Here is a 14,675-nt window from a genome sequence, read left to right on the forward strand (position 1 = left end):
TTTTTCGTTGCACCTGTTTCATGCAAAATACCCAGGATGTTTTTCTCATTTTTTAAGTCTTGGTCTCTTTAGAAAACGCAGAATATTTCTCCGCTCATTTCACAATAGGTTCTTTAAACACCAGATATGTAAGAGAGCATTTGAGATTGAGTGGTGAAAAAAGCAGGCTGGAAAATACAAATAAACTCAATACAAAATGAAAACAAATTGAACAGCTGAAATGATTAAAAGAAAATGGGGGAATTAACTTGTCTGGAAAAAGAAAGCTTAAAAGGGTCTGAACTTTCCAGATTTAGTGACAACACAGAACAAATCCAAAGGAATTAATTCTATTCTTTTGCCCTTATATATACAACCAAAGAACACAGGCCCTCCTGGGCATCTGGGTCAAGTGCACATTTTGAAGCATTTCAAAGGACAATTCAGCTTTGGGACACTTGCGTACTTTTTGGTAAACTACAACCAATTAGGAGACCTCTAGTCCTGGTGGGAAACAATTTCAAATTTATTTCTGGCTTTAGGGAACAAAAAAAATTAATGCCCTAGTAGTTAAATAATTTCTGGTTTCTATGAGTTAATTTAATGTAAATAGTCTACTCTCCAGTCACACAGAGGGAGAAGGTAGAGGCCTGGCATACAGGAAGGGACAGTCAGGTAGTGACAAAACTCTTTGCTTCTGGGTTCTGAGGGGGGTGTTGGGTGGCTCTGAACCTAGCTTTGGGTTTGTTGCATCTCTCGCTCTCTTAAAACAGTAACTCAAGATGTAAGTAAAAGTGTTTTCATTTTTTATTGATCCCGCTAACATCTTTCATTATCCAGCATGTAGCCACAGCAAATTATTGCTCATTTGATACCGAGAATTCTATTGACCGTCACTTTCGTTGGAGAGAGAATTCTAACTACTCGGCTGCTCTGTAGTCAGAGCTAAAGCTGAGGACTTTCCACACTAAAACCGAAATAAATTGAGCCCTCTGCCTCCAGAAATTGATGGAGATGTGTTCATTACATTGGGCCACGTGAACATGCATAGAAATCTGCTTTTTACTCTGCCAGCCTTGCCCTCACTCAGGCATAGGTCAGCCCCTTTGGAATAGAACTACATACTTGAAGGGCTGGGCATTCATTTGCTTTTCCTGTATCCCTTCTGGCAACTTCTTTCCAGTTCTGGCCGGATTGGGGCAATGCAATGATGCAATGGAAGACTGCTCCTTAATCCTTTATGCTTAGAGAAATCATTTAAGTTTCCTCAAAAAGAAAAAACTCCTAAAATGTCCAGATAAATGACTTTATGGTCGAGATATAATTTCTTAAACTGCATCACCACCCCCCAAGGCCCCACATCATCAAAGAGGGCTAAATTGGGGGCCAGGAGTTAACCTCTGTTCTCTCTGGCTAGGGGCGTCCAGCCGTCATGACAGGCTACCCGGCTACCCGTGCGCTCACGCCAGCGGCGGAGCAGCGACGATAGCTGGGCCTGGAGAAGGCCTGACCTTTGACCTTCGGGCTGATAGCTCCAGGGCGCTAGAGGCTGGAGAGGGAGGCAGGCTGGGCGGTGAGGTTAGAGAGAAGGCCGGGGAGGGCAATGGGAGAGGCCAGGTTTGTTCCCCGTGAAGCTAGTGGCTGAGCTGCCCTACAGCAGGGGCCACCCGACCCTCAGGCTGCCTTGCCATCTCAGAGGAGGCCAGGTCATGCCTGTCTGTCAGGACCTACGCGCCCTCGGCACCTCCCTTCTGAAGTCTGGGGGAAAGGCGCCCTAACTCGAAGGTAACTTGGCCGGGCACGACAAGGACGGGGAGAGAGAGAGATGGAGCCCGGCAGCAGGAGGCGGCTGAGCTGGCGGGACTCGGCCACTACTGCACCAGCGCTGGAGCCCGGCGGGGCCTGTCAGATTTACAAATAGCAAGGGATCCACGCCCGCTTCTCCCTAAGCCCTGGACCCCAAGAGGAGGCCATGGCGACCTTGGAGGAGCCATGTTCTTGGGGCCTCTGTGGAGGAGACGGCTTGGTTGGGTTTCATTTCTGCAACTACCAGGAGATGAGCCCTCTGGGTTCGGTTTCGTAACAAAAGGAGGACCAATTAACGTCTTTACAAATGAGTCCCGGGCGTGTGCAACCCGCGAAACAGCTCCAGTTCCAAATCGGAAGGCGTATTTAGGGGCTCCGAGGAACCAGCTTGGTAGTTATTTTTCCAGGAGTGCTGTTGAGTGCGGGTGACGCTCTTCGCACTCTCGCGGGGCGCGCTCCAAGCCCCCTCGCGCGATAGGGAACCACTTTGTTCCGGAACAAGGCGGTGAACCGGCGGGAGCGTGCTCTGCGGCAGCGCGGACGCGGGGAGATTCTGACTCGGCTTGGGGAGGAGGAGGGGAGCGTAAGATAAGATACGCACTGTGAACTTTTTTAGTTTTTCCTTTTGGTTTTTAACGTGGATAAACAAACCCCGGCGTCAGTGTAATCAGCGCGCTCCCAATGCAGTCGTTTTCCTCGAATGCGCGCACCGCCCGCCACACTCGAAGAATCCAGCCCACAGAGGTTTCGGAAACCCCATTTTAGTGATTCCAGCCTAGACTCTGAACCCCCTGGAGCCTCCCGGGGAAAGGAGCCCGGCCTGGGCCAAGCAGCCGGTCCCAGACACACACGCACACGCACACGCACACAGGGTTGGGGTAGGTCTTCGCAGGATCGAAGGCTGGATGCCGACGGGGTAGGCAGTGGCTGAGCGAGCCGGGAAGACTCTGGAGCTGCCTGGGTCTGAAAACTAATAAAGTAGCGTCATTTTGAAAGTTATTTGGGGGAAAAGGACCTGGGACCTGGGTTTGAAAAGTTAGGGACAAGGGACGCATCATTCAGTATTTCTTCCGAACGAGGCAGAACTGAGAACTGTCCAGCTGGACCAGCGTTGCCTGAAGTTGGAGATTAGGAAATTTATTTTGCTCGCACACAGCAGCACACCTCCTCCGACGGCGAGCTCACTCCTGCGCAGGGGGCCTCCGGCTGTGCCACTGCACTTCACAACTGCCCTGTTGGTCGCGTCCAGGTTTGGCCGGGCAAATGAAACTAGCAGAACTCGATAGTAAATTATTTTCTTCAGCCTTCTGACTTTTTATGAAAATAAAAGGCAACACTTTGTCATTTTTAATCACATAAGCAGACAATAAATCTAATTTTGATATTGATTTTTCCCAGAATCAAGTGATTTTTTTTGCAGTGTCTGTTGTGTTTCCTTTCCGAGGAAGGGCTGTTTGCTGGTAGATTGTGTGGCGGTGAGGCTGCGTCTATGCGGGCCGGTGCTTATCTGAAACACGTAGTTGATTGAGGACTTTGAAGTCAAACAGCTGAGAGGAAGCTCTTTCTGGGAGGCAGGAAGTTTGGGATTTGTCCAATTATCTAGATAATGTTTTCTAGTGGGCCGCCCCTGGTGCCCTCAGGTATATTTAAACCTCTGGCAATGCTGGCCTCTGAGATTCACATTTTTTTAATTTTTTTTCCAAAATAAAATTAAAACAATCAAAAAATATTGCTGATGTCAGGGGTTCAGATGGCACTGTGAGGGCGTTAGTTAGCAAGAGGAATGCACCCTCCACGGATACCATCAATGCTCTAGGCTTCAGAAAGGGACAGGACCCTGCCCTGGGAGTGGACCGCAGCCTAGCTGAGAAGCCAGGGGACGCATTTACAGTGAAAGGCCACCCAGGCCACCCAGAAGCTTGGTGTCCCCTTTCCATCCTGATGCTTGCCTGGCTCCCACCTGGCGCTCACCTTTTTCAAAAACAGGATTAATTCATGTCGATTCCAAATAGAGTTGGCACCTTTTATATGAAAGTCTGCAGGTGCAGAGATCTGCACCAGGCCCCCACCCTAAAGAAGGAGGGAGCAAATGCTGGAAGAAAGCTAGAATAAGGAAGAGGTGGAGAAAAACAAAGAAAAATGAGAGAGGGAGGAGAGGGAGGAGAAAATAAGAAAGGGGAGGTGTGGAATAAGAAGGAAGGAAGGGGAAAAGGGAGGGAGGAAGAGAAAAAGGAGGAAGAGGGGACTGTAAGGGAAAAGAGCTAGAAATGGAAAAAAAAAAGAGAAAAGGAGAAGTGAAAAGGATGATGAAGGAAAGGAAGGAAGGGCAGGAGGGAAGAAAAACAGTTTTTAAAAAACCTAATAGAAAATACAAAATTACCCGATCCTTTGGAGGGAAACGGATTGCCTTGGTGGACTACCTTGGCCTTTTCCTACAGCTCCGGGTGGGCTCTCATCCCTCCTTATGCACAGAACAAATGACAGCCCCCAACGTAAATTAAAAGCCCCCCAACTTCCTTCTCCACTCCAAAAGAATAGACTCAGGGCGCCCTGGACGGTGCTGCCAGGCCGGGACAGCCAACAGCTACCCTAGCACCGGCTGCACCGCCCCCCTCCATGGCTGCCAGGGGTCGCACCCCGCCTCCCCCTTTGCCTCCGAGGGCCTAGGACCCAGGCTGGGGGAGGGGACTTGGAGGCTCCAGGCCCAGCAGAGGGGGATGGGACCTCAGGCCTGCGATTGACCCTCGGGCTCTGACCTTTCCCGCCGTCCTCCAGGGTCAAGATTTAACCTTTCGGCCCCCCCCCCGCCCCCCCTCCTCCCTCTCCTCCCTCTCGGTGGCCCTCGACTAGGGGAAAAGGGAGAGCAGGTCGATATTTGGAGCCTGCGGGGGCGGGGGGCGGTGCCTGTGCCGAATTACCGGAGGCTGAGGCCGAGACCAGGGCTCTATTCTCCTCTTCACGCCCAGGAACACCGAGCCTGGAGTATCCTGCGCTTCTGGGAGCCGGATGCCAAAGCCCAGTTAAACTCTGGGCATGGCAAAGAACCCACTGAAGCGCAGGGGAGCAGAGTGAGCGTCTTGGCCAGCTTTCCTACCCTGTTTACAACAGTTTCTCTTCGTATAAAGCCCTCCCTCCCCCGCTCAGGCACCAGCCATCGGTTGGCATTTTAGGGATCCCGAGAGCCTTGGCCAGATGTGCGGGAGACAACAGTGCAGAGCCGGACCTGGGCCCTTCCCAGGCCGAAGCGTTTGAGCCAGTGCCAAGAGATCCAGTGAAAAAATCAGGCCAAAGTCCCAGGCCGCTGGGCCCCACCGACCCGGCTTCCTGTCCCCGCCCGGACAACCGGGACCAGCCCTGCATCTGCTCGAATCTACCAACTTCCAAAAGCTTCTGCCACCGGCGCCCCATAGGGCTCTCCCGGCGGGGACGGAGGAAGAGGGGCGGCAAACCGGAGGCTGCCTAGGCAGGCGGAGCGCGGCCCTCCTCCCCGCCCCCCAGCTCCCCGTGGCTTGGGGTTTTCGCGGTCTCCCCAGCTGGAGCCGGGGCCGCCAGGAGCCGAGAGCGTTAGGTTCAAATGCATCAAGGCTCTGAAGTCATTTATCCGGTTTCATAAATAATTTTCTTATTACACTTAAGCCCGATTCCTGCCCCCTTCCCGTTTTTATTGCGGGGTTTCAGCGGCTAAAAAGTTTCTAAGTCGGGTGGGCCGTTGTTTTCCTTTTTCCATCATTAACATCATTAATATAAGCTATCAATAACCTTGTCGTTGGGAGCCGAGTTTCACGGTATTGATCCACGCAGCTATTCATCTCTGCCATGCAAGACACGGAATAATTTTCGCATTACAGTAGCTTGGATTTGCTTTTAATTCATATTTAAAGCTGCAACCGGCTCAGTGGAGCGCTCTGCGAAAGACTAGAGGCGCCTAATTAATAATAAGTTAGAAACGAAGGAAGGCACCAGCGAATAAATAATTAATACAGACATCTATGTCTCTTTGAATATTGCTCCTTTAAAAATTTAGACTTACCAGGACCATACTATAAGTCTGCAATTTATATTGCGGGGATGATTTAAGAAAGCTATTTTTTTCCCTTGAAATACAACACTAAATTATTTACAGTGTTTTGCAAATCTAAGTTCCTTCATTAGCCAGCCCCTTCGGTTTGCCCCTTCCAGGTGGAAAACACCAATTTTTAAAAATTATCAAAATAAGAATCATAAACTCCCAACAAGAACTGCCAGCTGAGATTAGGTGCTGGTGGGCTGGGTAGCTAGGGCAGAGCTGAGTGTGGGGTCTTCTGCTGTGGAGAAGTGCCAGGGCTGCCAAACGGAGGGTTTAGTTAGGGAGAAAAAAACAACAAAAACCAAAGTCATCGACCAATGACTTTGGACATTTGCTGGTGTTGAAAGGGATGAAGTTTGATGTAAACTCAGGGTCCTCAAATGGCCCCAGGAGAGAGAAGGCTAAGATATGGAGGGTTGTGGGTGTCCCCAATGGCAAATAAATAAATAAAAGCGAGGATTTTAGAGAGGGGCTATTGAAAGTCAGGATTGGATTCCAGGCTAGCCAGGAGCTAGCAGTGGGCTAAAAGGCGAATAACAAAATTCAAGAGGGCAGGAGTGACTGGAAATTGGAGGAGGTTTTTGTGTGAGAGAAACTGGGATTTGTTTGCAATGTTGTTAGCAATATTGATTTTTTTGTTACTTGGATTAATGTATGTTAAACAGGAAAATACAGGCATTAGTCAAGTACATTATAATCATCTATTGTTGAGAGCGAAGTTGCTTAGGTAGTGACGGAGACTCGGGACTGCAAGGCAGTTCCTGGGGGTCGAAACCTTCTGGGCTCAAGTTAGGGCAGCCAGAGCCCCTCGAGGGCCAGCGGTATGGAGAGGAAGAGGCAGGTTCACCTCCAGCTCACTCCTCTCTCCCCATTTTTGAATTACAGCCTTGAACTTAACCAACCCACTATCTGGATGCGGCAGCCGCAGCCCCGGACCTCCCTACTGAGCTAAATGATTAGAGGAATTAAGGGGCGGAGGTGTTCTTGGCCACTCGGGTGTCCCAGAGTTCATCGCCCCGCCTGTCCACCTTCCCCACAGCCCCACAGCCCCACCTCCGGGGTCTCTTGGCCCGGGTGACCATCCCACCATCCCTCTGGAGCCGGTATTCAGGGCTGGGTGCTCCTGCTGCGCAGCGTTGATGGCCCTCAGGCCAGGCGTGGCGCGGACGCTACCAGCCTACCCACACATACACGCGCACCCACACCTGTTAGGCCTGAAAAAGACGAGGGCTGGGAAGGGAGACGCAGAAGCATCTATTCTGTAGCGTCAGGAGACCTTCCTGGATGCGACCCGCCGAGCTTGGGAGTTGACCTGTCCCAGAGAAGCGCTCAGCGGAGACTATAGTCCTCACTCAGCGATCCTCTGGAACGCTCCCCCTCCCGCGGTGCAGGTGAAGGTCTTTCCCAAGCTCCACAAAAGCTAAAGGGCACGCCCAGGACCCTTGGGTCTTGCACAGGTTCAGGAAGGGGCGAGAGGGCGAGAGTTCAGGGAAAAGACCACCGGGTGCTTGGCTACTTCATAATCCTACACCTGGATGGCGGAAGGACAGGCGTGCTCGGCTGGAGTCCCTGAGGTCGCACACCCAGAGGTTGGCTCTCGTGCCAGCCATGGGGGCAAAGGGGGGAGAGGATGAGGAGGCGGAGACGCGGAAGGCCGGCTGGGCCAGAAAAGAAGGTAGAAAGTGTGGAAAGTGTGAAGGGGAATGAGCGACGAAGAAGGAGAGAAAGAGGGGGTTAGGCCTGGAGAAAGCCAAAGCCCCGACGGGGCCGAGCAGGCCAGGGAGGGAGGCGCAGGATAGCGGTGGGCAACCAAGAACACCGGCGTTTCATTTTTAAATCTTCTAGGTGTCTGCGGGTCAAATAAAGACAAGGGCGGTAACGATTATTCTGTTAAATCTATGGTACTTGACTGCGCAAACACTAATTGATTAGACACCAAAATGATTTGTTTAAAGAGTTTTCCTTCCCAAGTGCAGCTGCGCTTGGGCCCGGGTCGCGTTGCCTGGCGCTCGCTAAGTGGGCCGCGCGCCGGGTCACCCAGCTCCCAGTCGGCCTAGGGCAGGATGGCTGGTCCAAACCTCAGGAACCTGAGGCGCCAGGCTAGGCAGCGACCTGGGACTTCCGCCCTTCCCTGTTCCTCCACGGTGAGGGAGTGGTGCACCTGGAGATCGTCCTGAACCGCCCACGCGCTCCCTCAGGGTTTCCCTCTTTTTGCGTTGCTTTGAATAAAGCCAGTACGACGGCCCCTCCTCCTTTACCCTGTCCTTTCCAGCCCCCAGCGTTGGCACTCTCTGCTCCCGCGCGCTGCTAATCCAGCGCAGAGCCCCAGATGGGGAGGCACTGGAAGAGGAGCCTTAACCGCCACCCCGAATCTGGACAAGTCATCACCCCACCACCACCACCACCCCGCGGCCTGGGCAGGTCTCCTTTGTAATATATTTCAACGATATAAAGTTATGACCAAGAAAGAAAACCAACTGAAGGGTTGACGTGTGGAGGCCAACTCCCCAGGAGCCTCGCTGACTGCATCCAGCGTGGGGTCCTGCTGCCACAGAGTCAACCGGGAGCCTCGAACCCCTGCCTCAGCCCCACAGCATCAGGACACCCCTTCTCCCTTCAGCTGTATTGGCTTGAAGCCCTGAAAAGCCCTCGCCGCAGGAAGCAACCGCCGGAAGGGATTTCAACCCAGGAGAAGCCGCCTCTAGTTCACCCGAGGGCCCAGGAGAGCAAGCGGTTTCCTTCCTCTGCGTAAGAAGAACCAGAGTGGTCTGGCGTCCTCGGATGGCGGCCCAGGCCCCTTGGCAGCTCCTAGAACCCAGAGTCAGCTGGGGTTAGCACGAGCTGATAGCCCTTTGGCAAAGCATCCTCTCTTTGGGATTTGGAGAGGTGAGAAGAAAACGAAAAAAAGGAAAGTGCAAGAACAATAATGCCCAGTTGAAAATATTTTCATAGGCAAAAACCATAATTTAAGAAGGAAAAAGGGGGAAAGTTAACAGAACAGATGAGCAAAACCTACATGCTAAATAGAAGATCAAAGATTGAAAAAACGGGCTAGAATAATTGATTACCACATCCTTCTTCCAGAGAGTGGAGAGAAGTCAGTGATTAATTTTTTAAAATACTTTTCAATAAGAATCACCACCCCTCTCTAAAGTTCTTGGTGTTCTATTCTAAGCCAACAGCAATTTTCTGAATAAAATTTCTCCAGAGGCACGACTCCAGAGGAAGACAGGAGAGCCTGGCCAGGACCAAATCCTTCACTCCCAGTTATTAAGTGTCTACTGTAGCCTAACACCAAAGAGAGGGGTCCTTACTAAGAGTTTAATTCTAGACTGGCTACAGGCATCAGAAATGCTGGTGAGTCAGTTTCTCAGGCTCTAGTCAAGGAGTCAGCCTCCCCTGGAGCCCTGGGTAGAGGAATTTGCACTGACATCCAGGCTTTGCTGTTTGTAAGGCCAACAAATGGGAAGTAAACATTTGATGGTTCCGAGGGGCAAGAGACATTTCTTTGAAATGGTCCTGAAAACTGGGACTGGGCCAGATGTTACATCCCTACTACTCACAAAAAGAACTAAAGAATTAATATGGAACTGATGAAAGGTTTTCAGAGAAGCTTATGTGACCAGCATTTGGAGGGATGGCCTTATGCTTTTTTTCTTTTCTAAGCCTGGTGGAGTTGCCTAGCAAGCTCTAGTCCAGCCAGCATAAGAAGGGTTGCACTTGCCCACTCACCTCCCAGGCTTTTCTCCTGACATTCATAATATAAATCTATTGAAATCCTTGTTTCCACACTGAAAATATTGCCAGCAACAAGTATCCAGTCAAATCTTATTTCCCTTTTTCTTACCTATATACATGTATGTAATTTTCTACTGGTGATTGACACTTTTTTCTTTAAATTCCCTGCAGATACTCAAAATCTAAGCAAGTAACAATAAGTCCTCCCCTCAATCGCACACATTGACCTCCCAATTTTCAAGGGACTCCTACTTGGACTCTTAATTCCTTCATTCCCCATAGTGCATCTAATGGGTGCCAGGCTTTGTGCTGTGCATTGGAAGGGGGAAGGAAGGAGAAGGACAAAATGAGGAAAAGCAATCCCAGCCTTCCAGCAATGGACAATCTCTCTAGTGCCCCGCATCCCCCACACATGCACACTCACCTGAACCAGGCCTGGAAGAGCATCCTTCCTAGTCATCACACATATTAGTAAGAGGAAAATGTTCTGAGATTTCAAGTAAGAATACAGTATATGTTTCTGACAGAAATCAGTGCAATTCCATCAATTACAGGGAACACAATGGTTAAATAAATGGTGTGAATAGCCAAGAAAGATAAGGGAGATTTGCAAACCAAAGCAAATCCTGAACACATAATTTTTTAAATGACTTAGGAAAAAAAGTCAAAAGAAACATTAAACTGAGCAAACCCCACACATTATGCTTTTCCAGAGCTTTCCTTTGGCTCCTCCTTTAGGGAGCAGCCAGGCCCCCTTTTCATAAAGCCCCTTGGGAATGGGGGAAGCTGAGCTCACCTGATCCCAGCCTTCTTCAGGTGGACTCCAGGGGCTCATCCAAGAGCCTCACATGAAGGAGGGTTTCCAAGATCAAATTCCTAATTAGCTACACAAAGCGAAAACCATGAACAATTTGTGCACTTGGTGGTATTTACTGCTTTCTTTCTTTTAACAAACTGCCTTTTGGGAAGAGAGTTGTCATAAGGGCAAATCAATCATTTCAGTGGGATTAAAATATTGGGGGTGGGGGGACAACAGTTTAGCTCAAAGGCTGCCCACTGCTTTAACCCATTGTTTGGTCTCATAGCAGAGCCCCATGCTCTATGCTGCAAGAAAAGAGAACAGAAACAATTAGGAATCACCAAGGATGCAGCTTCCTGCCAACCTATTGTGATCTACTAGGCAGAAAATATGTTTTATGCTTGTGTGTATGTGTGGGTGAATGAGTAGCTATAGATATAAGTTTAAATAGAGTAATTGTGTTTTCTGAGTTCCTTCATGTCAATATGTATTTTTCCCAAAGACCTTTTCTTCTGTGGCAGTCCTAAATTCCTACATGTTTATTATGCCAGTAGACCTGAAATCCGTTGAGATGGACTCCCACTTCCAGAGCCCCCATTCACATTGTTTGCACAGGATGGAAGTGTCCCAGGTTATAAAACCAGCCAGATTAGCCAGTTCAAGACAAGGCTACTTTCAAGGAAGTCAGGTTGACTGTACCCACGGTACCTTACCTGCCTGGATCATGATGTTGCCCTGGTGGTGGCAGGGACCTGGGCAAAGAGATGAGCCTGCTCATGCCTTAGCTGATGGGGACTTCTCCCTAACGTTTGGCCAGCCAAGCTTTTGCCTTGGGAACCCAACCGCGACTATTACCACTATCACAGCCCGGACCTCTCTGAGGGTCTGGGAACGTTTGTGTGGAAACACTGCTGGTGAGCTGCAGCCCGGTGCCCCAGCAAACAAACCTACAGACTGAGTTTGGCCAGAACAGGCTGCACACACTTGGTCCATATTTGGGCCCAGATACCCAGGCTCTGAGAGGCTGTTCCCATTGTGATCACCCCTCGCCCGGGGCTGAGGCTCATCGATGACCCGGCTGTAACTGCCACGGGCCGGGACAATGGGCACATCTGTCCTTTCTGCCGAGGCATGAAAGCACCTAAGCGGACACGGCTCTGCCTTTTGTTACAGATTTTGTTTTCTTTTGTAAATGAAAGAAAGCCGCGGCATGTGGTGGCCGGGTGTAAGTCCCACACTGGGGGCCTCCCCACGAATACCCACCAGGCCCAAAGACCAGGTTCGGTTCCGGATTGGAGCGTGACTGTGGGAAGGGCGCAATTGATTTTCAAATCCAGAGGCTTCTCTCGGGGACGCCGGGAAAAGAGCGTCCCTACGGACCAAGCGGAGACCCGCGCGCCCGCGTCCACCCTGACTGCTTCAGTACTTCTCGAAAGCAGCTGCCTCTGGGTGCTTTACCAGGAGGGCCTTGGAGCAACCGCAGGAACCGCTCTACCCTCGGCGGCCCCACCAGCACCCGGAAGTTAACATGGGTACCCATCAAGGCACTCCCTCCCCTCTTCTCAACCCCCACAGACCGAGTCACTGGCGAAGCGGACGCGCGGCCTTAATTATGAGCTGAACAGGAGAAGGACCCAGGCGGCGGGGGACAGCGAGGTATGGCACGGATTGGGACTCTTGGCACAGAGTGCTCCATTCCCCAAGGCTTGGGAAAGGGTGGGCAGATGAGTTAGTATCCGGGAGGACGAAGGGTGCGAAGTCTACAGCCGCCAAGCTGACACAGGCCTTTAGGCTATTTGCGTCGCCCCCCGCCCCCACCATAGGCCGAGCATTTTAAAGGTAGGGAAAGTGCGTACTCCTAGCAGCCCTCCGGGAAATTAGGCTCAGTGGGCCAGAGCGGAAGGGGTAATGACACAGTCCCCAGCTCCCCGGGCAACCTGCACCGGGAAGCAGCTACTGGAGAGAGGGACGATGGCTCTCCAAGCATAGCGCGCTGTGATGCGAGCCCGGAAGGAGCATGCCGGAGCTTGGAGGACAGAGTCCACCCAAGCAAGGGAGGCAAGCGGGGCGTGAGTCTCCTGGGATTGCGGCGGCGGGCCCAGGACGCGCTCTGTGCCAATCCTTCGCACTTGCCCGCAGCTACCCGGCCATCCGGCGCCGCGGGGAAGGCGCAGGACCCCCTCCTTCATTTGTACGGGGACGTCACGGGCCAGGCGCTCTGGGACCGAGGGGGCGGGGCCGGACTGTGCGCATGCGCGCTGCGCCCGGCGGGCGTGAGGGCGGGCCGTGGCGGCAGCGGCTGTGACCGAACCCCGGCCACAGAGTCTGCAACAGTAACCGAGCCATGGCTCAAGCTGGCGAGTGGCGCTGGCAGGCAGCAGCCGCGGCAGGCGCGCGGGCCGCGTCAGGGGAGCCGAGGGCCTCACAATTCTAAGGAGAGGGGCGAGAGGGGGTCGGGGGTGGGCGGGCTGGGGGCACAGCGCTCTCCCAACGGCGCGGATCCTTTTTGGAAATTAATATTTAAAAAAAAAAAAAAGCCGAGGACGCAGAGGGGAAGGTGGGGGCAAGAGGGAAGGCGAGACACACACACAGAAAGAGAGAGAGACAGAGACAGAGAGACAGAACCCCACAGTGAGAGGAAGGAAGGAAGGAAGGAAGGCAGGCAGCAGTCGCCGACAGCCAATGTGAAGACAGGACTCCGTGCGCCCCTCGCCGCCTCTGCCCGGCCACATCGATGTTGTGTCCGCAGCCCGCTCGCCCGGATCACGATGAACGCGCAGCTGACCATGGAGGCTATCGGCGAGCTGCACGGGGTGAGCCATGAGCCGGTGCCCGCCCCTGCCGACCTGCTGGGCGGCAGCCCCCACGCGCGCAGTTCCGTGGCGCACCGCGGCAGCCACCTGCCCCCGGCGCACCCGCGCTCCATGGGCATGGCGTCCCTGCTGGACGGCGGCAGCGGCGGCGGCGATTACCACCACCACCACCGGGCCCCCGAGCACAGCCTGGCCGGCCCCCTGCACCCCACTATGACCATGGCCTGCGAGACTCCCCCAGGTATGAGCATGCCCACCACCTACACCACCTTAACCCCTCTGCAGCCGCTGCCGCCCATCTCCACAGTCTCGGACAAGTTTCCCCACCATCACCACCACCACCATCACCACCACCACCCGCACCACCACCAGCGCCTGGCAGGCAATGTGAGCGGTAGCTTCACGCTCATGCGGGATGAGCGCGGGCTGGCCTCCATGAATAACCTCTATACCCCCTACCACAAGGACGTGGCCGGCATGGGCCAGAGCCTCTCGCCCCTCTCCAGCTCCGGTCTGGGCAGCATCCACAACTCCCAGCAAGGGCTCCCCCACTATGCCCACCCGGGTGCCGCCATGCCCACCGACAAGATGCTCACCCCCAACGGCTTTGAAGCCCACCACCCAGCCATGCTCAGCCGCCACGGGGAACAGCACCTCACGCCCACTTCGGCCGGCATGGTGCCCATTAACGGCCTTCCTCCACACCACCCCCATGCCCACCTGAACGCTCAGGGCCACGGGCAGCTCCTGAGCACAGCCCGGGAGCCCAACCCTTCGGTGACCGGCGCGCAGGTCAGCAATGGAAGTAATTCAGGGCAGATGGAAGAGATCAATACCAAAGAGGTGGCGCAGCGTATCACCACCGAGCTCAAACGCTACAGCATCCCACAGGCCATCTTCGCGCAGAGGGTGCTCTGCCGCTCCCAGGGGACCCTCTCGGACCTGCTGCGCAACCCCAAACCCTGGAGCAAACTCAAATCTGGCCGGGAAACCTTCCGGAGGATGTGGAAGTGGCTGCAGGAGCCGGAGTTCCAGCGCATGTCAGCGCTCCGCTTAGCAGGTGAGCCGGCCAAGGAGCTGGGCGCGAGGGGAGATAAGGGACTCTCGGAAGCCGAAGGGACCGAAGGAGAGGGGGCTGGGCTCGCTTCATCTCGCCCTCCTTCCGCAAGGTAGGGGGTGAGGGGGGGGGTCCCCGTGCTTAGAAGTGCCAGCACACGGCTCGGGGAGCAGATCGCCTTCTCCAGGGCTCGGTGCATTGGGCTGTGGAAGGCTCAAAGAGCTAAGCGGCGCGTTCTCGGCGACTGCCGGGCGCATTTGTGCTGGGGACAGCTCTGGAAGCTCGTGCAGCCGGAGGCTGAGAGAAATCCCGCACCTGGGGAGACACGGTCTGTGCGCCGCTTCTCAGTTGAGCACCCTAGGTTTGGGAAGAGGGAGGCGACGTGCGTGTGGAACTGTGCGCAGCTGGAACCAGTGC

At 53.4% G+C, this 14,675-nt stretch overlaps 1 protein-coding gene across 2 annotated transcripts in view; it reads left to right on the plus strand.

Moving 5' to 3' along the window:
• The first annotated feature begins 12,776 nt into the window (after positions 1-12,776).
• ONECUT1 (one cut homeobox 1) overlaps positions 12,777-14,675 on the plus strand; it is a 34,886-nt gene continuing 32,987 nt past the window's right edge. For both annotated transcript variants that reach the window (XM_069483572.1, XM_069483573.1), the window contains exon 1: positions 12,777-14,261. In XM_069483572.1, coding sequence (XP_069339673.1) covers positions 13,157-14,261 — 1,105 coding nt within the window. In that variant the 5' untranslated portion in view covers positions 12,777-13,156. The remainder of the gene's footprint in view (positions 14,262-14,675) is intronic.

Source organism: Eulemur rufifrons, chromosome 2, assembly GCF_041146395.1.
Source record: "Eulemur rufifrons isolate Redbay chromosome 2, OSU_ERuf_1, whole genome shotgun sequence".
Taxonomy (NCBI): domain Eukaryota; kingdom Metazoa; phylum Chordata; class Mammalia; order Primates; family Lemuridae; genus Eulemur; species Eulemur rufifrons.